At 39.7% G+C, this 24,554-nt stretch overlaps 1 protein-coding gene across 1 annotated transcript in view; it reads right to left on the bottom strand.

Moving 5' to 3' along the window:
* The window catches only part of DNAH11 (dynein axonemal heavy chain 11), a 326,952-nt gene that overhangs the window by 223,525 nt on the left and 78,873 nt on the right, over nucleotides 1-24,554 (bottom strand). Inside the window, exons 21-28 of the mRNA XM_057550027.1 lie at nucleotides 14,769-14,927; nucleotides 13,780-13,863; nucleotides 11,764-11,922; nucleotides 8,342-8,464; nucleotides 7,501-7,623; nucleotides 5,125-5,349; nucleotides 3,951-4,042; nucleotides 2,241-2,367 (exon numbers count right to left, since the gene is read on the bottom strand). Of these exons, the coding sequence (XP_057406010.1) occupies nucleotides 2,241-2,367; nucleotides 3,951-4,042; nucleotides 5,125-5,349; nucleotides 7,501-7,623; nucleotides 8,342-8,464; nucleotides 11,764-11,922; nucleotides 13,780-13,863; nucleotides 14,769-14,927 (1,092 nt within the window). The remainder of the gene's footprint in view (nucleotides 1-2,240; nucleotides 2,368-3,950; nucleotides 4,043-5,124; nucleotides 5,350-7,500; nucleotides 7,624-8,341; nucleotides 8,465-11,763; nucleotides 11,923-13,779; nucleotides 13,864-14,768; nucleotides 14,928-24,554) is intronic.

Genomic DNA, 24,554 nt, shown 5'->3' with positions numbered 1-24,554 from the left:
CATCCTCACACCTGTGATTCAGCAGCCCAAAGGACGATTCTCTGGCTTTACCTCACTCCTCCTGGGGCTTCAAGGTGAAGGGCTGTTTCCCCCATCTCCGCCCTTTAAGTTGTCCAGTGAGAGGGGTTGGAGAAACACTCACAGAAACTATGGATGCCCGCAGCCAGTGAATCTGCGATGTGTCCCTACTTCGGACATCTGTCTAGGTGGAAAAGGAGGAAGAAGACATAACGAATGATGGATTACACTGCCAAGGGCAAGAACTGGAAGTGCTGAGATGGACTTGTCTCTGCAGTATATACCCCCTGGGGGGGGTTCCCACTGCCCCCTGAGGACTTGCTCCTGTTCCACAAGAGACCCAGCATGTGGGTACTGGCTGTCAAGGGTCAAGGTCAACAGCCATCGCCAAACAGAGAAGCAGGAATATACATTAAGATCGGGCAATGACTGACAGATGACACCCTTCCTTCCTCCCCAAGGTAAACTGATAGGGAAGAGAAATAAAAGATCCCAACTCCAAGTTCATTATGTAAAAGCCTGGTCTTGACACAGAGGTGAGGTTGGAATTTTAAACTAGATCTTGTTGAGTTGCTTTGGGTTACTTTAATTTTTAATAATAAAAAGGGACCGGAGCATTACAGTACCTATCCAAGATGTTATAAAGGGACCTGTTACTCCGTGTAAAGAGATTCAGCAGGGCACATTTGAGCTTAATAATTGTACAAAGATAAAACTGTTTCATGTCTATATTCTGGATAATTAATACTGTTCAATAAAACAGTCACATACGTGTTTATTATGTTTAAACAATATAAAAGAAAAACCATGTTCCTACTTACAGATTTATGCGTCTCTCTAATTTACATAGTGAAAATACAGCATTCTAAGTATTTCAGATTTGCAAATGTTTAGGAACATGTACCTGGAATAGAATATGACATCCTCTATCTCATATGATCACCCTGGGCAGAGGGTCCAGCTGCTGGTCACGAGGAAGTTCTCAGGAGATTACTGAAGCTTAAGTGTGGTAGTAACTGCCATGTTTAAACTAGTTTAAAAAAAATTAAAAACCCCAAAACATCCAATTTACATGTCATTGACATAAGTGAGAGATGGAGTTACTGGGTTCCAAGTCAATCTAATTGGATGGATTTTATTTACAAAGCCATCTGGGAGTTAGCATAAATATACAATATGATACCTGAGTGGTAATGCTGAAAATGTTGCCAAAGCTGACTAACAACTTTGCTCTTAATAGCAAGATTGTACTTGTATTGCCGACAGCAAGAACAGCCATCCATCTGAATTTAGGTCCAAAGAGAAATGATGAATGAGAGAGAAATAATCAAGATAAATACTGTGTCCAAGAGAACAGTAGAATTCAGGAATCCGTAGTGTTAGGTGACACATATTCCAAAGAAAAGGGCAGAAAAATATCTAGAGCAGGAACATGGAGACAAATCCACAATGATAAAGCACAACCTTTGGCTTCAAAATAATCTGTGATATATCGTCAAGTCTAGGAGTAACTGCCTATGTCAGTTGTAACAATTCTAAGATCTAAATGGATGTGAACAACCGAACAGATATAATGAAAGGCAACATTCGCTAAATGTTTAGAGGAAGGAGAGCTTCGGGATTTGCACGAAGTTTGGTCTCTGATCTGTGCTCTCAGATTACAAAAGATAATAGCTGCTTTTATTTGCTTTACATATTGTCATGGGTGCTACGTTATTTTTGAATGGATAGGAGAAAATTAGAGGGTTAGGTAGAGGATGAAAATATACCAATACACCTCTGACAGCACTGAAGTCTAGTCCAGCTTCAACTATGAAGATTACTCTGGAGTCAAGGTTGTTGTAAGAAGGTACCAGCCATGATCTCGTTCCCAGTGACCCAGTCTCCCCCAGGAAAGCTGCAAACCAGGCAATGGAGCTCCAGCCCTTGTCCCAGAATTCTGGGGGTTTGTAGCCAGCGTTTCTTCCATTAACTTCTTGCAGGGCCCTAAGCCTTGTACATTTGCTGTCCCTTCCTTGTGTTGAGCATCAGGCAGTTACCTTTCCTAGTTCCTTGAGCACTGCTTCTAACATCCCTCTGTTGCTGCATTAAGAATTCTTACTGCATATTTTCTGGCTCCTGGCACATGTGACATGGTAGGTGGCATTTGACAATGATAAAGAAACTGTGACATTCCTTAGCTAACATAGGATAATGCGAGACTCTCAAAAACAAATATTTACCTCCATAGGCTGAGCTCCCTTTGAGAGAATGTCAAGTAAGTCTGCGGAAGAGATGAAATAGAAGCGCGGAAAAGCCACACGCTTGGTTTCCAGGTACTCAGCAAGAGCTTTTTCACAAAGAGAAAGCCTGCAGGAATGAAACATCATTGTAAGCATATCTTGCCCATTCATTTATTAAAACGTCACCAAAACCCAGAGCCTCTCATCTGTCCATTCACCACAAGAAGCTCACCGTTCAACACGGAGCCTACCTCCTTCTCTTTGACATCATCGTCTTGTTCGTGACTCACGTACAAGTCATGCCAAGTGGGAGGAGAAACACACACACGCCCATCATTAGTTGAGACTAAATATAGATCAGACTTAAGGTGATGTTACTTGTCACTTGTCTTTTACTTGGAGGGAAGCGTGGACATTTAAAAAAAATTTTTTTATTGGAGTATAGTTGATTTACAATGTTGTTAGTTTCAGGTGTACAGTGAAAACAGAATCAGTTATACATATACATATATCCACTCTTTTTTAGATTCTTTTCCCATATAGGCCATTACAGAGTACTGAGTAGAGCTCCCTGTGCTGTACAGTATATCCTTATTAGTTATCTATTTTATATATAGTAGTATGTATATATCAATCCCAGTCTCCCAGTTTTTCCCACCCCCCCTTACCCCCTGGTAACCATAAGTTTGTTTTCTACATCTGTAACTACTTCTGTTTCTGCTTTGTAGATAAGTTCATTTTTACCCTTCTTTTAATGACATTTCTCATCAGCAGGAGAGAAGACCAGATTTGGCATCACTCGCCCTGAGCACAAAATGCTTTCCTTAACACGTAATTGGTTTAAGGTCTTCCTTTTCCCACTGAATGTCTACAAAACACAAGGAGCTTCAACTCTCTCTGGTTTTCAGAAGAGTCATAAGATCCAGAATCATTTCCACATATTTTTCTTAGCAGAGCAGAGATGACCCAGCGGCAGAGCCCCCAAAACCCTCAAAGATCACTGACTAAGAAATAATTAACTTCTGCAGAAATCCACACTTTTAAAATTATGGCCAACTTTATCTCTAAAAAACTTCCAGATTATGAAATAATTGTATGTGATATATATTTTTATCTAGAGGGCTCCTCTGCCTTGCAATAAAAAGTGATCACAATTCCGCACAAAGCTCTTCTTTTAGTGGCTGATCTGCCCATTTTTAATCAAAAGCCAGAATACTCTTATGACCACTAGCTGTTGTATAATTTTATATGAAAATTACAAATGCCCTTTAGGACAAGGATTTCAAAAATACTAACATGCTGTCTAAGGATAATTTCTAGTATAATTAAACTATATACAAAATAAAGGACTTAAAATGAGTGCAATCCCAGTTCCTAGCATACAGTAGATGCTTAATAAATATTTGCAGGATACTTTGATAAAAGAATTGATTAAACAATCATGCTGATTCTCTTGATAACAGGATATTCTAATTTTACTATAATGATATTCCTTTTTGGAAAACAGAAATATATTTGGATCTATTTACATTAACTCACAAAATATATGTACCACCTAATATGTATAAGGCAACCGGAAAACTATAAGCAAAATTATAAAATAATTTAGTAGAGGTTGTACCTACAATAACTTGGTGTTAAATACTATTAGATATTCAAAAGCAATCTCAGAAGTATAACAAATTGATCACTTTGTAGTTTTATTCTTACCTGTACTGTAAATCTTTAAGTTCTTCATAGAGGTTAGGTCTGCATGTTGCTTCTAAAACATTTTTCATTTTAGCTGTCCTGAACATTAACTCCTGAGTGAAAGTAAAACATGGAGCCATTGATATTAGAAATTACTTATCTAAATTTTTCATCCATTTAGGGAATTAAAAAGTGAAGAACAATCAAACTACGAGAAAGCAAGATAAATGACATTTCTAACACCATGTCTGTTCTGCTTTTAAACTTTTAGATGAACATCAAAAACAAAGTGTAATCACATCGTTTTTATCAATATAAATTCGAAAGGCAGTACCACCACTCTGGGTCCAGGCAGAATTTCTCTCTTCTAAACCAAACGCACAAAAAAATAGAGAGACAGAGAACCAGAATCTTAAAGAATACATTCACATTGGAAAATGAGATGAATATGAAACAATCTACCCATTCTTTCCTCCTTAAAAGTTAAATAAAGTAGAATTCCTCTGGTGTTCTGCTTTAGCTAGTAAGACGAAAATAATTCATCCCCATTTCTATATAAAAAGTAAAGCCATTATTCTCTGCTTAAAGCCTCTCAAATCATTTATTATTATTATATGTACATCTCCATGTGTTCTCTGTGGCTCTTATGAAACAAACCAGTAACTGATAGTATAACTTTGTTACTGGTTTCCCCTCCTCAGTCTCTTACTTCATGAAGATGAATCTGTCTGCCAGGCCTTACTGCTGGCGTAGGCCTCTGGGAAACATGTGGCCTGTTGCCTGGTTTTGTACGGCCCGAAGCTAAGAATGGTCTTTACATTTTTAGCTAGTTGAAAAAAATCTAAAGAAGCATAATACTTTGTGACACATGAAAATAATATGGAATTCAATTTCCGGTGTCTATAAAGTTTTACTGGTACACAGCCGCACTCATCTGTCTATGTAGTGTCTATGTTTTCTTTCACAGGACAATGGCAGCCCTGCTGAGTTGTGACACAGACCATATACAACCACAAAGCCTAAACTATGGACTATCTGACCCTTCACAGACAAGTTTCCTGACCTTGTCTCCTGAAATTCAAATACACATATATATTTTTCATAAATACAGTACCCCAAATCATGTTTCTTTGCAAGATTTTTATATTGTTTGGACAAAGTTGTTAGGATAGAAAACAGCCTTTCTTCCACGAACCTTAAATTCAGCATCTACTCCACCGAATCTTTGAGCATCTTTCACAAGCTGAATTCGAATATCTTCTGAATAAACAAAGATGCTTTCTAGGTGAGACCAAGTGCGCTGTACTTCCATCCAAGCAAAGATGACCGAATCTGCTGTGTTTAATTTGTTTTGCCAGCTTATGACTTGCTCAATGAAATATTCCACATACTTGCTTTGAAGCAGAGTCTGTAACTGAACCTAAAAGAAAGGCAAAGAATTTCAAATACCATCTAAATTGGTAGTCTGTAAGCACCATGAGGAAGCATACCTCTTCTGTTTATTGCTGGATTCCTAGGACCTAGCACACGATACATGCAACAGGCATTCAGTAAGTATTTGCTAAGTGAGTGAATTAATGGCATTAAATATTACATAATAACATGTTTCTTCCAAAAGGAAAAAGACAAATATAAGCAACTAATGTAATGTGTCTTCTAGAAGGCCACGTGTCTCTTTGAAGGCAGGAAAAAATATTGTGCACCAGGGTGCAGCTTTAGGAATTAAACTCTATTCTTTCATCCTCTCTCACTCTTCTTGGGGTCTCTGCCTATTAGTCATTCTAAGGTTATGGGTCTTTTTTTTCAATATTGAAAATACAAAACAAACTCCCTTCCAGTTTGCTAAGCCCTCAAGCTCCTGTTTTCCTCCCCTTTGAGTTTACTACCAAACTTTGCAGCCTTCCTAACACCAAGCCTTGCTTTAATGTCATGCAGTTCAGTGAGCACTTCCCATCATTCTCTGACACTGAAATTTCAGGAAGTCACTGAGAACAGCTCCTTTTCATCCTCCTTCATCTCTAAGTGTTTAATACATTTGACTATTCTTCCCCCCCGCCAGCTTTATTGAAATATTATTGACATATAGCATTGTGTAAGTGTAAAGTGTACAATGTGATGATTTGATACACCTATATATTGTGAAATGGTTACCACAGTAAGTTTATACCTCCACAACCCATGTAATTGCCGTGTGTGTGTGTGTGTGCGTGTGTGTGTTGGTAACATTTAAGATCTACTCTCTTAACAACTTTCAAGCATATAATATACTATTGTTAACTGCAGTCACCATGCTGTACATTAGATGCCCAGAACTTATTCATCTTATACCCAGAGGTCCGGACCCTTTGACCAATACCTCCACACTTCCGCAAAGCCCCAGAAACTGGTAACCGCCATTCTACTCTGTTTGTATGAGGTCAGCTTTTTTAGATTCCCCATATAAGCAAGAACATTCAGTATTTGCTTCCTCTGAATGAACTACCTCACTTGGCATAATACTCTCAAAATCCACCCATGTCATCACAAATGGCAGGATTTCCTTCTTTTTATGGCAGAATGATGATATTCCATTGTATATACACCACATTTTCTTTATCCATTCATTTGTCAATGGACGCTTAGGTTGTTTCCATGACAGTTGACTCTTCTTTGGAGGAGAAACTTATCCTGTTTCTGATGATACTACAGACTTCTTTTTCTATGATTTCTCTGCCCACTCTCTCTCTCTCTGCCTCCTTTATGTCTCCTCCTCTTGTTCACCACATGCAGCCTTTCCCAAAGCTCTATTCTCAGCTGGATTATCTTCTTTACCTCTCATTAGCTAGCTCATCAATTCTCAAGACACCAAAAATGACCTCCCAAACTGTACTTCTAGACTGAACCTCTGCACCGAGCTCTGGGTCAGACTTTCCACCTTTACATCAATGCCCCTCACTTTAAATACACCACAAATAATAGAACGTCATCTCTTCAGACCAGGTTCTTTCCTAAGTGCCCCCTGTCTAATAATAATAACACCACTGTTATTATTTCCTCTGAATAGTTTGTCTCTTTCATCTTTCTTATCTCTCATGTCCAAAGAGATGTTAACTCATAACCTTAGAATTCAAGACCACATAGGCTGTACTCTGGACTGTCCCTCTAGCCTTATTTTTTAAAAATTACTCCTATCAAGAAAGTCTATATTCTAAGGAAACTAAACTCTTTAAATTACCTCTGAATGGCAGGTACTTTCTGGCATTCCAAGATGGCACTAACATTGTCCCCTTTGCCTATAACACCCTTTTCTGATCGCCATTTTTTGTTGAATACCAGCCCATCCTTCAAGGTTCAGCACAAGTACCACCACCTTACAAGATCCTTTGGAACCTTGTCTCTGTCTCCCTACTCAAGTGCAAGTTCCTTGAGAACAAGTGTTCATACTTTTTGAGCCCAAATGGTACTATGCCTGGAGGCTGGTACAAGCAGATGCCCAGTGAATGAAGAAAGAAATACTGAGTATTGGAACTTGGGAAAAATCTAAAATTGTAATTTAAAAGGAAAAAATCTGTAATAAAAATATCCATCTTACTTGGTTGTGCTCTAGAGTTTCAAACAATTGTTCATCAAACTTCAGTAATAGAATGCCTGTCCGAGAGTGAACTTCGTAAGAGAACTCCATGGTTGCCCAGGTCTGGCTGATTTCAGTAACAACCTAAATGTAAACAGTATTTAGTTATGTGCACAAAAGTTTAATTTAGGACTGATACTTAGGCTATCATCTGGAATTTTAAAAATTGTTTTTACAATTTAAAAAAAAACAACAGAGGGACATCAAATATCACTGGCCTCAATTTTTTTCCTCCAAATAATTCACAGTGATGAGGTTTAGAGAATGAATTCAACCACAGAAAAGGAACAAGTGTCACACCAATATCAAATTTTTTTTTTTTTACTGGATCTGAGTTTTATATCCTTCACTGAAACACAATGCCAGAGCAGGAAGGGACTTAAAAGGTTATCTTAAAGGTCTGATAGATATTATTTTACTTTCTGGGTAGTGCTCTGAGTGCCAGAATGTGATCCCAGGTCCCTTGTTGAACCTGGGTAAGTTAATTACTTCTCTATACCTCAGTTTCCTCATCTGTACAATAGGGATAATCCTCAGAGGATTAAATGAATTAATATAAAGCACCGAGAGCAGTGCTTGCTACCAAGTAAACAATATATAAGTGTTTTCTGCTATAATCGTCATCATCAACTGGGTCAACTCTCTCGTTTTACACATTTACTGTGGCCTAGAAGGAAGCTGTTTCCTGCCCAGGGAAACAGGTCTCCACACAACTATGGCAGGAGGACTTCTCCCTGAGTCTGCTTACGTGCCAGCGCACAGAATTAGCTCAGGGTAAAAAGAAACAGCCCGAGGACAACACCTTCTCAGTCCCCAGCTCTTTCACTGCTTTGTCCACGATGCTTCGGACATCCTCTTCCACTTGGTGTAACCGCAAGGCTAACAAATCTGCCAAAGTTGTGGCTTCGTTTATAGAAAACTTGACCTGATTAGGAACAAAAAAAGGCAGAATTTATATTCCACATATATTAATGGTTCCTTCTACCTAATGGCCAGAGGAATGAATCATAGCTAAATATACTCAAGTCAGCTGCTGAGTGCATTTCAAGTTCTGAAATGTGCAGACAACCAAAGACGTTGCTTTTTAACTCACAGTTACTGAGGCATCACCCATCGAAGCGAGGGCTGAGGTTTAGGCCACGTCCATACTACAGTACTTTCTTTTGTTTCATAGCCCTCCTTTGTCAGCTCATTTCTTACCTCCTTTGCCCACAAAACCCATTTTTAAAGAGAATCACATTGTTCATTTATTATAATTTGGTTGAAATCCCAGGAATCAGGTAGTAGCTCATTTGTTTTCTCTTCCTTAGGTACTCTATTCACTGAACATAATTCCCAGTTGCTTCCGTGCTTTAACCTAGTTACATCATTGACTTAATCTTAGTTCCTTGGCAAAAAATAATTATTCTTACTCATACTATCATTATTCATATTTACCATGTGAAAAAGTCACTCACATTTCCTCATCATCTTATTGACTCCCCACTTTCCCCACCCCCATAATATTTGTTAAGAAGCTCTCAGCTCTTCCTAAGAGCCCAAACTCACCCATATCCCTCACAAATGAACAGCTGATCCCACCACACAGTTGCAAGGAAGCCATTTCCTTTCCTGCTTCTGCTAAGCATATCCAGTCCCTGTTTCTCAGAAGGTGCAGTCCTCTCTGGCTCTCCTCAATCTGTAACGTTGCTCATCACCATGCACGGCTCTGCACAGGATAACTAAACATCCCTGTTTGCCCAGGACTGGGGTATTTCCTGGGCTAAAACCTGGGAAGTCCTGAGCAAAGCAGATGAGTTGGTCACCCTATCTCTGCATCACTTTTGACCTCACTCCAGAGCTGATGGGAGTCAGGTCTGTCCTAGAGAAGGAATAAGCAGGGATGCATAACGAGGCCCCCCTGATCAGTTGCATAGTTTGTGCAGTGAATATGGACCCCCTGCCCAGGTGACAACTGGAGGTTGGATCTAGTCACTGCTCTGATGCCCCAGATCAGCCTGGAGGAAGATGGCTTTTTCTAAATTGCCAGAGAAGTTCCTTTTTCTAGCTTGCAGAAGGGCATGACACAGACAAGACACCGTGGCGAGAAGAAAGCTCAGTGGGGCAAATGTGAGAAGGGGGCGGGGAGTGGGACACACAGTATACCTTCCATGTTGGGAGACTAAATAAAGATTTTCTGAAAGAATAAATTAATCAACTATAAAGCCCAAATATGCAATGCCTAAAAGACTCTATGGAAAGTATTATAATAAAAACTTCAGGGACCATTTATTGAGGATTTGCTATGTGCTAGGGTCTATATATAATCTCATCTCATCAAGTCTGCATGGCAGCATTATAGCATTACTTGTATTTCATAGAAGCGGCAACTGAGGTACAGAGAGCAAGTAACTGGCCCAAGATCCAAGAGATACTAGGTGTTAGAGTTGGACCAATAAAGCTTAGGTCATCCCCACTTCACCAGCCTGCCCCTTTCCTCAGTTTCCCCACCCTGCAAACTCTGTCTTCAAATCATGAGAGCCCTTCTTCACGATGTGTGCCTAGCAGAAAACACGCACATCAGGCTGCATTTTATGCATTTTAAATTCATGAAGGTCACCTTCCCCAAAAAATAAAGTGTAAGTTTGGTATATTTGCTCCTAAATAGATATAGAAAGGCAAGAAAATATAACCTCAAATGGTACAGACACCATTTGAGAAATAATTCTGTATTTTGCAATAAAATAAAAAACCATCTGGGACTTCTCTGGTGGTCCAATGGTTAAGACTTCACCTTCCAATGCAGGGGTGGGGGTTCGATGCCTGGTCGGGGAGCTAAGGTCCCACATGCCTTGCGGCCAAAATATCAAAACATAAAACAGAAGCAATACTGTAACAAATTCAATAAAGACTTTAAAAATGGTCTACATCAAAAAAAAAAAAATCTTAAAAAAAAATGCATCTCTAAAAAAAAATTTAAAAAATAACCATCAAAAGACCATCAAAGGGGCTTCCCTGGTGGTGCATTGGTTAAGAATCCGCCTGCCAATGCAGGGGACACAGGTTCGAGCCCCGGTCCAGGAAGATTCCACATGCCGCCGAGCAGCTGAGCCCGTGTGCCACAACTACTGAGCCTGCGCTCTAGAGCCTGTGAGCCACAAATACTGAGCCTGTGTGCCACAACTACTGAAGCCCGTGCACCTAGAGCCTGTGCTCTGCAACAAGAGAAGCCACCGCAATGAGAAGCCTGCGCACAGCAATGAAGAGTAGCCCCGCTCACCGCAGCTACAGAAAGCCACGCACAGCAACGAAGACCCAATGCAGCCAAAAATAAAAACAAAAAAAAAAACAAAAAACCCCCAATGCATTAAAAAAAAAAGACCATCAAAAAAGGATGCCATTATTAAATGAATTATGGGGGGAAAAAATCACTATTTCTGAATTCTCTCTCCCCCTAAATTCACTTCTAATACTCTCTGATCCTCTGCACAAAATATAAGATTCTTTGCAGCCATGCCATGCTCTATAAAATGCCTTCACATTATCTTACTTGATCCTTACACGATCCCTCTGATTATGAGAGTAGATAGCATCTCTCTCACTTTATTAATAAAAAACTCAAAACAGAATGGTTAAGTGTCTTATTTCAGGTCATATAGCCAGTAAGAGATAAAAGGTTGGTGGGGGCGGGGGGTATCTTAGTCACTTCTGTCTGCTCTAACAGAACACCATAGACTGGGAGGCTTAAACAACAAACATTTATTTCTCACAGTTCTAGAGGCTGGAAGTCCAAGATCGGGGTGCCAGCCTGGTTGGGTTGTCGGTGAAGGCTCTGTTCTTGGTTAACAGATGTCTGTCTTCTTGTTTTATTTTCATATAGTAGACAGTAGAAAGCTCTGGGGTCTTCATCCCCTTACAAGGGCACTGACCCCATACATGAGAATTCTACCCTCACGACCAAACTATCTCCCAAAGGTCCCATCTCCAAACACCATCACATTAGGAACTCAGGCTTCAACATATGAATTGGGGGCGTTGGAGGGGGGAACACATTTAGTCCATAGCAGGGGCTAAAACTAGAATATCTGCAGGTCTAGTCCTTGGTCACATCTCAAAGAGCTTGACCTCTTGCATCTGACCAGATACCTTTTCCCAAATCCCACTTCATCCCAGTTGAATGATGTAAACCAAGGAATAACACTTCAGTCACAAAAATATTCAATTAGTGAGACTCAGGAAACTGACCCCAGTGGCCTTCATCAGCTGGTGCCAATGCCTGTCTCTGAGGGCAGGGCTCTGTAACTCCGCAACGGCCCTCAGGGAGGTCATCGTGTCCTTCACTGTGCCTTCCAGGCCTGAGTAAGCGTCCCACACGTGGACTTCCTTATCGAGAGACCAGATTTCCTAAAGAAAAGTGACAAAAAACTAGGTCCCCCAAAATAATAATATGTTTTATCATTTTCTTCCTTTGAAAGAATAAATTTACATTTCCCTGGATAGGAAGAAAGTAAAAACATTTAAGTCCCCAGGTTAAAGACTAAAACTAGAGAAACAGAAAAGGATCCACTCACTCATATATTACGAGTCCACTGTGTACAAGCCACTTGGATACACTGGTTTCTTATTCACAGGTTCTAGCTTGATGTCCCATGAGGAAACCCAAGGGTCATTAAGTGTAGAGAATTAATAGAGTTTACAGGACATGTGCAATGAAGAGTGCTTCCTCTAGAAACATAAATAAGCAGGAAACTGAGATTGTTAGCTGGATTACTAACACTCTCCTCGGAAGACCTGGCTTGTTTAAATGGTAGCCCTGAAATGCTGGTTACCTTTGAGCATTTGTTCCTTGGAACTAAATAGTCATGATTTTAAGACGTGTCAAATAGGGCCCTTGACTTGGCTGTCTTCTTGGCTCACAGAACAACATCAACAATTGTGAATGAGAAAACCCCTAATAAAACAACAATCCCAGCACAGCACAAAAGGACAGTGCTACTTCTTTAAAAAAAAAAAAAAAAAAAAAGAAAAAGGCAAAATATCTTCAACTGAGAGTGGAGGTCAAACTGTCACTCTGAAGTGAGACAGTCCACTAGGCAAGGAGACGGGCAGGGAGTGAGCACAGAAAAGAGGCACAGTGACCCCAGGGCATGCAAAAGAATAATGGGCTGTTCTAGTTAGGGTTCTTGGGAGCAGGATAAAAAGGGCAGAAAAAAATGGGAAGAGTTGGTTGGAGTGGAGCACAGGACTGAGTCGGGGTAAGGATGTTCCGGGTCAAGAAGAAAGCAAAAGGCCTGGCTACTTCTGAACTGCCTTTCATGGCTACGCGTTTGGCTTTATCCAAACATGCATTTGGCTTTATCCAAAGAGGCTTTACTCTCTTCAGAGGGCACAGGGCCGTGGGGACTAGCTATCAAAGCACGAAGTTCAAAAAAGCTCAGTTCTGGGGCTTCCCTGGTGGCGCAGTCATTGAGAATCTGCCTGCCAGTTCAGGGGACACAGGTTCGAGCCCTGGTCTGGGAAGATCCCACATGCCGCGGAGCAACTAGGCCCGTGAGCCACAATTACTGAGCCTGCGCGTCTGGAGCCTGTGCTCCACAACAAGAGAGGCCACGATAGTGAGAGGCCTGTGCACCGCGATGAAGAGTGGCCCCCACTTGCTGCAACTAGAGAAAGCCCTTGCACAGCAACGAAGACCCAACACAGCCATAAAAAAATAAATAAATAAATAAAATCCCAAAGTTTACAAAAAAAAAAAAAAAGCTCAGTTCTGTTACATTGAGCCCCCTTGCGTTATTGGAGTGGGCAGTAATAAGAACAAAGATCACAGTACTCCATACACATCCACAAGGTACCCCAACTAGTTGCCCCAAAGTCCACAACTGAAAGGTACCTCTGAAGATACAGTACGCTTACAGCTGCTAGGGAAAGAATTCGACAGCTTTTGTAAGCCTAACCCCTCAGCCCTGCTCTTCACCTCCCCCCCTCCATTCTAGACAGCCATAGGCAGCGCCGGATGATAGCCACTGCTCATCAATTCATTAGCCCTAATATGCTTTTATCCACTCATTCACAGAAAGGTAGGCTTGATTACAAGTGCAACTGGCTGAGAGTGAAAAAAAAAAAAAAAATCCTGTCTCAAATCATCCTGTTTGAAGTAAATAAGGACATGCGGTCCAGCACAGCAGACACTAGGTCAGGGAAGATGGAAGAAGGTGGTGCTGAGGAAGATAAATCGTCATCGCAGACAGTTATGGAACTTGCCTTGGCAAACCTTCTGAGTTCCACATCCATCTGTTCCACATTAATCTGTCTCCACTGGGTTTTAGTCCAATTATCAATGCTTCTCTGAAAACGCACAAGCAGATAAAAGTGTCAACAACATTTGGTGAAAGCAAGTCTCTGCAGCAAAATATCTAAACTGATGATACACAGTGACTCCACCATCCAGGGGAAACTCAATTATTTAAGTATTAACTGCACCTGTCAAAACTTCCCCACCACAAAAACAAAAAAGTTGTCAGAACATGTCAAACCTAAGGCTAAAACATTCTGATATGTTAATTTCTAGAAGCAATGACAAATTCCATACACATACCATCATTATCATTTAATCCTGAATACTCTGAATGAATTGATAAATAATGTTACCATTAAATACCATATTTTTATAATTCTACATATAAGATAAGCTTTCATAAGAAAACCTTCATCCATTATAAACAAAACTCTCATGAGCTTCTTGACCATATTCTATGCCTTGTTAATATATTTCTTTACTGGCTTTCAACTAACTTCAAAGAAAATAATGTATAACACATATTGCAATACGCCTAGTTCCTAGAACTTATTTTCACACTTAAGTTTGCAACTTAATGAACACAGACAAAGTAACTTTATTTTTAGTTAGGCCTGTTTATATATGCACACGTACGGAAGTATAACCATGGGTGTACACATCAGTTTGTATGCACAAGTGACCAGATGTGTGTGGTACATAGTAATTTTTGTTTATATCCTACATAACTCTCAAGAAGGATTTGAAGCAGTCAACTCATAATACCAAGTTTCATTCAGAACGGCAAACAAAAAGCACTGATAATTCAGAGATATCTGAACTTTAATTCCGGGGAAAAAGTCTAATACCCACACATTTTAAGACACTATAAAACCCAAATAGAATGATAGAGACACTAAAAATTGCATACTTATATAAAAGAAAAAAAGCATGCTTTCAAAAAGCAGTGTCTTACCTTAACATAAATAATGACATCCCAGAGCCCCTTGAGCAATGTTATCTCTCTGCGACACTGCTTCATTTGTTTGTACTCTGGAAGAGCCACTTCAAAAAGATGAGTAGATTCTTGCATCTGCAACATTTCTTCTTCTAATGCCTCAAGCTCTTGATTTGCCTAAGGAGAAAACACATACACACGCACACAAACACACTTAATAACCGATGAACTGCCAGAGAAGAAGAGCCACAGCGTTGTGTAGCTCTGGTTATGTCAACATTTACAACTTTGATTTTTTAAAAAAAAATAGGAAGAAATCTGAAGTATAATTATTGGTAAAATAGGGGCTTTAGATGAGCAAACTCACAACTACTCAAAAAAGTTAGAGTAGACGATCAGTAAATACAGTAATGTTATCAATACCCTCCCTATACATTATTTCAGCAAAATCTGCTCTGGTATCAAATTGCTATGAATACAAATTTTCCTCTTGATGTTCATCATACAGCTGGGGACAACTTTGCTGGGGAGCAAAAGACAAGGTGCTAGAAAATTCCACTTAAGAATAAATCAGAGGCTGGATTAAAGATGGCGGAAGAGTAAGACACGGAGATCACCTTCCTTCCCACAGATACAGTAGAAATACATCTACACGTGGAACTGCTCCTACAGAACACCCACTGAACGCTGGCAGAAGACGTCAGACCTCCCAAAAGGCAAGAAAATCCCCACATACTTGGGTAGGGCAAAAGAAAAAATAAATAACAGAGACAAAAGAACAGGGACGGGACCTGCACCAGTGGGAGGGAGCTGTGAAGCAGGAAAGGTTTCCACACACTAGGAAGCCCCTTCGCGGGCAGAGACTGCGGGTGGCAGAGGGGGGAAGCTTCGGAGCCGCGGAGGAGAGCGCAGCAACAGGGGTGCGGAGGGCAAAGCGGAGAGATTTCCGCATGGAGAATCGGCGCTGAGCAGCACTCACCAGCCCGAGAGGCTTGTCTGCTCACCCGCCGGGGCGGGCAGGGCTGGGAGCTGAGGCTCCGGCTTCGGTGCTAGCCGGGAGGGAGTCCGGGAAAAAGTCTGCAGCTGCCGAAGAGGCAAGAGACTTTTTCTTGCCTCTTTGTTTCGTGGCGCGCAAGGAGAGGGGATTCAGAGCGCCGCCTAAACGAGCTCCAAAGACGGGTGCGAGCCGCGGCTATCAGCGCAGACCCCAGAGGCGGGCGCGAGCCGCAGCTATCAGCGCAGACCCCAGGGACGGGCAGGAGACGCTAAGGCTGCTGCTGCCGCCACCAAGAAGCCTGTGTGCGAGCACAGGTCACTCTCCACACCGCCCCTCCCAGGAGCCGGTGCAGCCCGCCACGGCCAGGCTCCCGTGATCCGGGGACAACTTCCCTGGGAGAACGCACAGCGCCTCGGGCTGGTGCAACATCATGCTGGCCGCTGCCGCCGCAGGCTCGCCCGGCACTCCGTACCCCTCCTTCCCACCATCCTGAGTGAACCAGAGCCCCCCAAGCAGCTGCTCCATTAACCGCGTTCTGTCTGGGCGGGGAACCGACGCCCTCAGGCGACCTACACGCAGAGGCGGGTCCAAAACCAAAGCTGAACCCCAGGAGCTGTGCGAACAGGGAAGAGAAGGGGAAATCTCTCCCAGCAGCCTCAGGAGCAGCGGATTAAAGCTCCACAAACAACTTGATGTGCCTGCATCTGCTGAATACCTGAATAGACAACGAATCATCCCAAATTCAGGAGGTGGACTCTGGGAGCAGGAGATATTAATTTTTCCCCTTTTCCTTTTTTTGTGAGCGTATATGTGTATGCTTCTGGGTGAGATTTTGTCTGTATAGCTTTGCTTTCACCATTAGTCCTAGGGTTTGGTCCGTCCGTTTTTTTCTTTTCTTTTTTTACTTAAAAATATTTTTTTCCCTAATAAATGTTTTAATAATTTTTCCCTTATTTTCTATTTTTAGAAATCAAAAACATTTTTTAATAAGTTTTTTCATATTTATTATTTTTAAAAATTAAAAAAAATTTCTTAATAAATTTTTTCTTAATTTTTTTCTTATTTTTTATTACAAAAAATTAATAAATTCTATTTTTAAAAATTAAAAAATTTTTTCTTAATAAATTTATTCTTATTTTCTTTCTTATTTTTTATTATAATAGTTTTATTTTATTTTATTTTATCCTCTTTCTTTCTTTCTTTCTATTTTTTTCTCCCTTTTATTCTGAGCCATGTGGATGAAAGGCTCCTGGTGCTCCAGCCAGGCATCAGGGCTGTGCCTCTGAGGTGGGAGAGCCAACTTCAGAACACTGGTCCACAAAAGACCTCCCAGCTCAACGTAATACCAAACGGCGAAAATCTCTCAGGGATCTCCATCTCAACATCAAGACCCGGCTTCATTCAACGACCAGCAAGCTACAGTGCTGGACACCCTATGCCAAACAAGTAGCAAGACAGGAACACAGCCCCATCCATTAGCAGAGAGGCTGCTTAAAATCATAATAAGGCCACACACACCCAAAAACACACCACCAGACGTGGACGTGCCCACCAGAAAGACAAGATCCAACCTCATTCACCAGAACACAGGAAGTAGTCCCCTCCACCAGGAAGCCTACACAACCCACTGAACCAACCTTAGCCACTGGGGACAGTTACCAAAAACAACAGGAACTACGAACCTGCAGCCTGTGAAAAGGAGACCCCAAACACAGTAAGTTAAGCAAAATGAGAAGACAGAGAAACACACAGCAGATGAAGGAGCAGGGTCAAAACACACCAGACCTAACAAATGAATAGGAAATAGGCAGTCTACCTGAAAAAGAATTCAGAATAATGATAGTAAAGATGATCCAAAATCTTGGAAATAGAATAGGCAAAATGCAAGAAACACTTAACAAGGACGTAGAAGAACTAAAGAGGAACCAAGCAGTGATGAAAAACACAATAAATGAAATTAAAAATACTCTAGATGGGATCAATAGCAGAATAACTGAGGCAGAAGAAGGGATAAATGACCTGGAAGATAAAATAGTGGAAATAACTACTGCAGAGCAGAATAAAGAAAAAAGAATGAAAAGAACTGAGGACAGTCTAAGAGACCTCTGGGACAACATTAAACGCACCAACATTCGAATTATAGGGGTCCCAGAAGAAGAAGAGAAAAAGAAAGGGACTGAGAAAATATCTGAAGAGATTATAGTTGAAAACTTCCCTAATATGGGAAAGGAAATAGTTAATCAAGTCCTGGAAGCACAGAGAGTCCCATACAGGATAAATCCAAGGAGAAACACGCCAAGACACATATTAATCAAACTATCAAAAATTAAATATAAAGAAAACATATTAAAGGCAGCAAGGGAAAAACAACAAATAACACACAAGGGAATCCCCATAAGGTTAACAGCTGATCTTTCAGCAGAAACTCTGCAAGCCAGAAGGGAGTGGCAGGATATACTTAAAGTGATGAAGGAGAAAAACCTACAACCAAGGTTACTCTACCCAGCAAGGATCTCATTCAGATTTGATGGAGAAATTAAAACCTTTACAGACAAGCAAAAGCTGAGAGAGTTCAGCACCACCAAACCAGCTTTACAACAAATGCTAAAGGAACTTCTCTAGGCAAGAAACACAAGAGCAGGAAAACACCTACAATAACAAACCCAAAATATTTAAGAAAATGGGAATAGGAACATACATATCGATAATTACCTTGAATGTAAATGGATTAAATGCTCCCACCAAAAGACACAGGCTGGCTGAATGGATACAAAAACAAGACCCATATATATGCTGTCTACAAGAGACCCACTTCAGACCTAGAGACACATACAGACTGAAAGTGAGGGGATGGAAAAAGATATTCCATGCAAATGGAAATCAAAAGAAAGCTGGAGTAGCAATTCTCACATCAGACAAAATAGACTTTAAAATAGAGACTATTACAAGAGACAAAGAAGGACACTATATAATGATCAAGGGATCGATCCAAGAGGAAGGTATAACAATTGTAAATATTTATGCACCCAACATAGGAGCACCTCAATACATAAGGCAAATGTTAACAGCCATAAAAGGGGAAATCGACAGTAACACAATCATAGTAGGGGACTTTAACACCCCACTTTCACCAATGGACAGATCATCCAAAATGAAAAGAAATAAGGAAACACAAGCTTTAAATGATACATTAAACAAGATGGACTTAATTGATATTTATAGGACATTCCATCCAAAAACAACAGAATACACATTTTTCTCAGGTGCTCATGGAACATTCTCCAGGATAGATCATATCTTGGGTCACAAATCAAGGCTTGGTAAATTTAAGAAAACTGAAATCATATCAAGTATCTTTTCCGACTACAACGCTATGAGACTAGATATCAATTACAGGAAAAGATCTGTAAAAAATACAAACACATGGAGGCTACACAATACACTACTTAATAACGAAGTGATCACTGAAGAAATCAAAGGGGAAATCAAAAAATACCTAAAAACAAATGACAATGGAGACACGACGACCCAAAACCTATGGGATGCAGCAAAAGCAGTTCTAAGAGGGAAGTTTATAGCAATACAAGCCTACATCAAGAAACAGGAAACATCTCGAATAAACAACCTAACCTTGCACCTAAAGCAATTAGAGAAAGAAGAGCAAAAAAACCCCAAAGCTAGCAGAAGGAAAGAAATCATAAAGATCAGATCAGAAATAAATGAAAAAGAAATGAAGGAAACAATAGCAAAAATCAATGAAACTAAAAGCTGGATCTTCGCGAAGATAAACAAAATTGATAAACCATTAGCCAGACTCATCAAGAGAAAAAGGGAGAAGACTCAAATCAATAGAATTAGAAATGAAAAAGGAGAAGTAACCACTGACACTGCAGAAATACAAACGATCATGAGAGATTACTACAAGCAACTCTATGCCAATAAAATGGACAACCTGGAAGAAATGGACAGATTCTTAGAAATGCACAACCTGCCGAGACTGAACCAGGAAGAAATAGAAAATATGAACAGACCAATCACAAGCACTGAAATTGAAACTGTGATTAAAAATCTTCCAACAAACAAAAGCCCAGGACCAGATGGCTTCACAGGCGAATTCTATCAAACATTTAGAGAAGAGCTAACACCTATCCTTCTCAAATTCTTCCAAAATATTGCAGAGGGAGGAACACTCCCCAACTCATTCTACGAGGCCACCATCACCCTGATACCACAACCAGACAAAGATGTCACAAAGAAAGAAAACTACAGGCCAATATCACTGATGAACATAGATGCAAAAATCCTCAACAAAATACTAGCAAACAGAATGCAACAGCACATTAAAAGGATTATACACCATGATCAAGTGGGGTTTATTCCAGGAATGCAAGGATTCTTCAATATACGCAAATCAATCAACGTGATACATCATATTAACAAATTGAAGGAGAAAAACCATATGATCATCTCAATAGATGCAGAGAAAGCTTTCAACAAAATTCAACACCCATTTATGATAAAAGCCCTGCAGAAAGTAGGCATAGAGGGAACTTTCCTCCACATAATAAAGGCCATATATGACAAACCCACAGCCAACATCGTCCTCAATGGTGAAAAACTAGAACCAATTCCACTAAGATCAGGAACAAGACAAGGTTGCCCACTCTCACCACTATTATTCAACATAGTTTTGGAAGTGTTAGCCACAGCAATCAGAGAAGAAAAAGAAATAAAAGGAATCCAAATAGGAAAAGAAGAAGTAAAGCTGTCACTGTTTGCAGATGACATGATACTATACATAGAGAATCCTAAAGATGCTACCAGAAAACTACTAGAGCTAATCAATGAATTTGGTAAAGTTGCAGGATACAAAATTAATGCACAGAAATCTCTTGCATTCCTATATACTAATGATGAAAAATCTGAAAGTGAAATTAAGAAAACACTCCCGTTTACCATTGCAACAAAAAGAATAAAATATCTAGGAATAAACCTACTTAAGGAGACAAAAGACCTGTATGCAGAAAATTAGAGGACACTGATGAAAGAAATTAAAGAGGATACAAATACATGGAGAGATATACCATGTTCTTGGATTGGAAGAATCAACATTGTGAAAATGACTCTACTACCCAAAGCAATCTACAGATTCAATGTAATCCCTATCAAACTACCACTGGCATTTTTCACAGAACTAGAACAAAAAATTTCACAATTTGTATGGAGACACAAAAGACCCTGAATAGCCAAAGCAATCTTGAGAACGAAAAATGGAGCTGGAGGAATCAGGCTCCCTGACTTCAGACTATATTACAAAGCTTCAGTAATCAAGACAGTTTGGTACTGGCACAAAAACAGAAATATAGATCAATGGAACAGGATAGAAAGCCCAGAGATAAACCCACGCACATATGGTCACCTTATCTTCGATAAAGGAGGCAAGCATATACAATGGAGAAAAGACAGTCTCTTCAATAAGTGGTGCTGGGAAAATTGGACAGGTACATGTAAAAGTATGAAATTAGAACACTCCCTGACACCATACACAAAAATAAACTCAAAGTGGATTAAAGACCTAAGTGTAAGGCCAGACACTATCAAACTCTTAGAGGAAAACATAGGCAGAACACTCTATGACATACATCACAGCAAGATCCTTTTTGACCCAGCCCCTAGAGAAATGGAAATAAAAACACAAATAAACAAATGGGACCTAATGAAACTTAAAAGCTTTTGCACAGCAAAGGAAACCATAAACAAGACCAAAAGACAACCCTCAGAATGGGAGAAAATATTTGCAAATGAAGCAACTGACAAAGGATTCATCTCCAAAATTTACAAGCAGCTCATGCAGCTCAATAACAAAAAAACAAACAACCCAATCCAAAAATGGGCTGAAGACCTAAATAGACATTTCTCCAAAGAAGATATACAGATTGCCAACAAGCACATGAAAGGATGCTCAACATCATTAATCATTAGAGAAATGCAAATCAAAACTGCAATGAGACATCATCTCACACCAGTCAGAATGGCCATGATCAAAAAAATCTACAAACAATAAATGCTGGAGAGGGTGTGGAGAAAAGGGAACTCTCTTGCACTGTTGGTGGGAATGTAAATTGATACAGCCACTATGGAGAACAGTATGGAGTTTCCTTAAAAAACTAAAAATAGAACTACCATATGACCCAGCAATCCCACTACTGGGCATATACCCTGAGAAAACCATAATTCAAAAAGAGTCATGTACCAAAATGTTCATTGCAGCTCTATTTACAATAGCCAGGACATGGAAGCAACCTAAGTGTCCATCATCGGATGAATGGATAAAGAAGATGTGGCACATATATACAATGGAATATTACTCAGCCATAAAAAGAAATGAAATGGAGGTATTTGTAATGAGGTGGATGGAGTTAGAGTCTGTCATACAGAGTGAAGTAAGTCGGAAAGAGAAAAACAAATACAGTATGCTAACACATATATATGGAATCTAAGGAAAAAAAAAAAAGGTCATGAAGAACCTAGTGGCGAGATGGGAATAAAGACACAGACCTACTAGAGAATGGACTTGAGGATATGGGGAGGGGGAGGGGTGAGATGTGACAGGGTGAGAGAGTGTCATGGACATATATACACTACCAAATGTAAAACAGATAGCTAGTGGGAAGCAGCCGCACAGCACAGGGAGATCAGTTCGGTGCTTTGTGACCACCTAGAGGGGTGGGATAGGGAGGGTGGGAGGGAGGGAGAGTCAAGAGGGAAGAGATATGGGAACATATGTATATGTATAACTGATTCAGTTTGTTATAAAGCAGAAACTAACACACCATTGTAAAGCAATTATACTCCAATAAAGATGTTTAAAAAAAAAAAAAGAATAAATCACTTCTTTAAAAAAAGAACTTTCAGCTTTAAAAACTACCCTAGAGATTATCAATACACAGAACATAGTACAGTATGAGAAATTTCACCACATGATTATATTTACCAAGGCTCCCTCCCCTAACCATCCCATCGATGTACAACAGTTTATGTTTTACACCAAATATAAGCTGACTCATCTTTTTCTTTCTTGATAAACCAACTCTTATTTTTAGTTTTTATTAACATAGTAGTGTATTAATATGGTCAAGTGCAAGGAGTATGGAAGAGCTTGCAATGCAGGAAAAGCCTGAAACACAGGCACTCTCTCCAGTTCTTCTGGGGGCTGTTTCTCAAACTCTCAGCTCTGTGCACAAGTTGCTGCTTCTTGATTTATCAAGTTTAGACATTACAAACCTAACTGGCTTTGCAAACAAAGGATTTAACTTTGTTTTTCCACTTTACATTTTCTCCCAACGTCCTCTCAATACCCCAAATTTCTATTACTTTAGTTTTTTTGAGTTTCTTTTTAACTTTAAATACCCACGGTTAATCATTTATCCACTTTCAACTCTCATAATTTCCTACTATGTAAATTAGGATATTAGCACTCTAACATTCTTTCATGATACAGGTTATATGTTTCATTTCACATGTTATACTTGTATAAACATTAACTGCAATTCTCTTAGTTTTACTAATGTTATTAGAAAAATTCCATACACATAGAAGGGCGTGGCTGTGAGCATACACAGCATCCAGCTTAGGAAATACTATGTTACTAATAACTTTTAATGACCTTCTTAATTTTATCCCTCTCCTTCCCACTACAAATATAATCACTAAATTTTTATTTACTACTACTGATTTTATAGTATTTTCACTACACGTTTGTACTGCTAAATGTTAAACCATTAAAATTTATGTCTTAAAATTTATATGAATAGTTTTATACTATATATTAAGACATTTCAATATTTATTTTTGAGGTACATCTACATATTCATGAAGAGTATGTATGAAGTTCATTCATTTCTACTACTTTATAGTACTACCTAGTATGAATAAACTACAATTAATTTATTCTACTGCTGATGGTTATGTAGGATTTTCCTGTATTTCACCATTAGCACTAATGCTACTAGGATTTTTATGCCCCCTGGTATAAATGGTTTATATAGAGTTTCGTTATCCTTTAATGGGTTAAAAATGTCTTCCAAGAGTTTCTATCATGAATGAATGTTGAATGATACCTAAAGATCTTTTGGCATTTCTTAAGATGGTTATATGACTTTTCTCTTAATCTGTAAATATGATGAATTATATTCATTTTCTAATGTTAAACATTTCCCTGGAATGAACCCAACCTATTTATAAATTGGATTATTTGATTACATTTTGTTTAGTTAGTTTGCCTCTATGTGCACCAAAAAGAGTGGCTTATCAGGACTTCCCTGGTGGTGCAGTGGTTAAGAATCTGCCTGCCAATGCAGGGAACATGGGTTCGATCGCTGGTGCAGGAAGATCCCACATGCCACGGAGCGACTAAGCCCATGCGCCACAACTACTGAGCCTGCGCTCTAGAGCCCGCGAGCCACAACTACTGAGCCCGCATGCCTGAAGCCCGTGCTCCGCAACAAGATAAGCCACTGCAATGAGAAGCCAGCGCACAGCAAGGAAGGCAGCAACTAGAGACAAAGGCTGCGTTCAGCTTTGAAGACCCAATGCAACCAAAAATAAATAAATAAATTTATAAAAAGAAAAAAAGAAAAAGAATGGCTTATCATTTTTCCTTTCTCATACTGTCCTTTCACAAAAATAAGACATGCTTCACAGAGTAATTTTTGAGTGTTCATTCTTCTTCCAGTCTCTGGAATCATATGAATGAGATCTGTTTCTTGAAAGCTTCTTGGAATTAACCTGTAATGCTATCAGGGCCT

The sequence above is a fragment of the Balaenoptera acutorostrata genome, chromosome 7, assembly GCF_949987535.1.
Source record: "Balaenoptera acutorostrata chromosome 7, mBalAcu1.1, whole genome shotgun sequence".
Taxonomy (NCBI): Eukaryota; Metazoa; Chordata; class Mammalia; order Artiodactyla; family Balaenopteridae; genus Balaenoptera; species Balaenoptera acutorostrata.
Note: the sequence above shows the minus strand (reverse complement) of the source record. Positions and strands in the feature narration are given on the sequence as shown.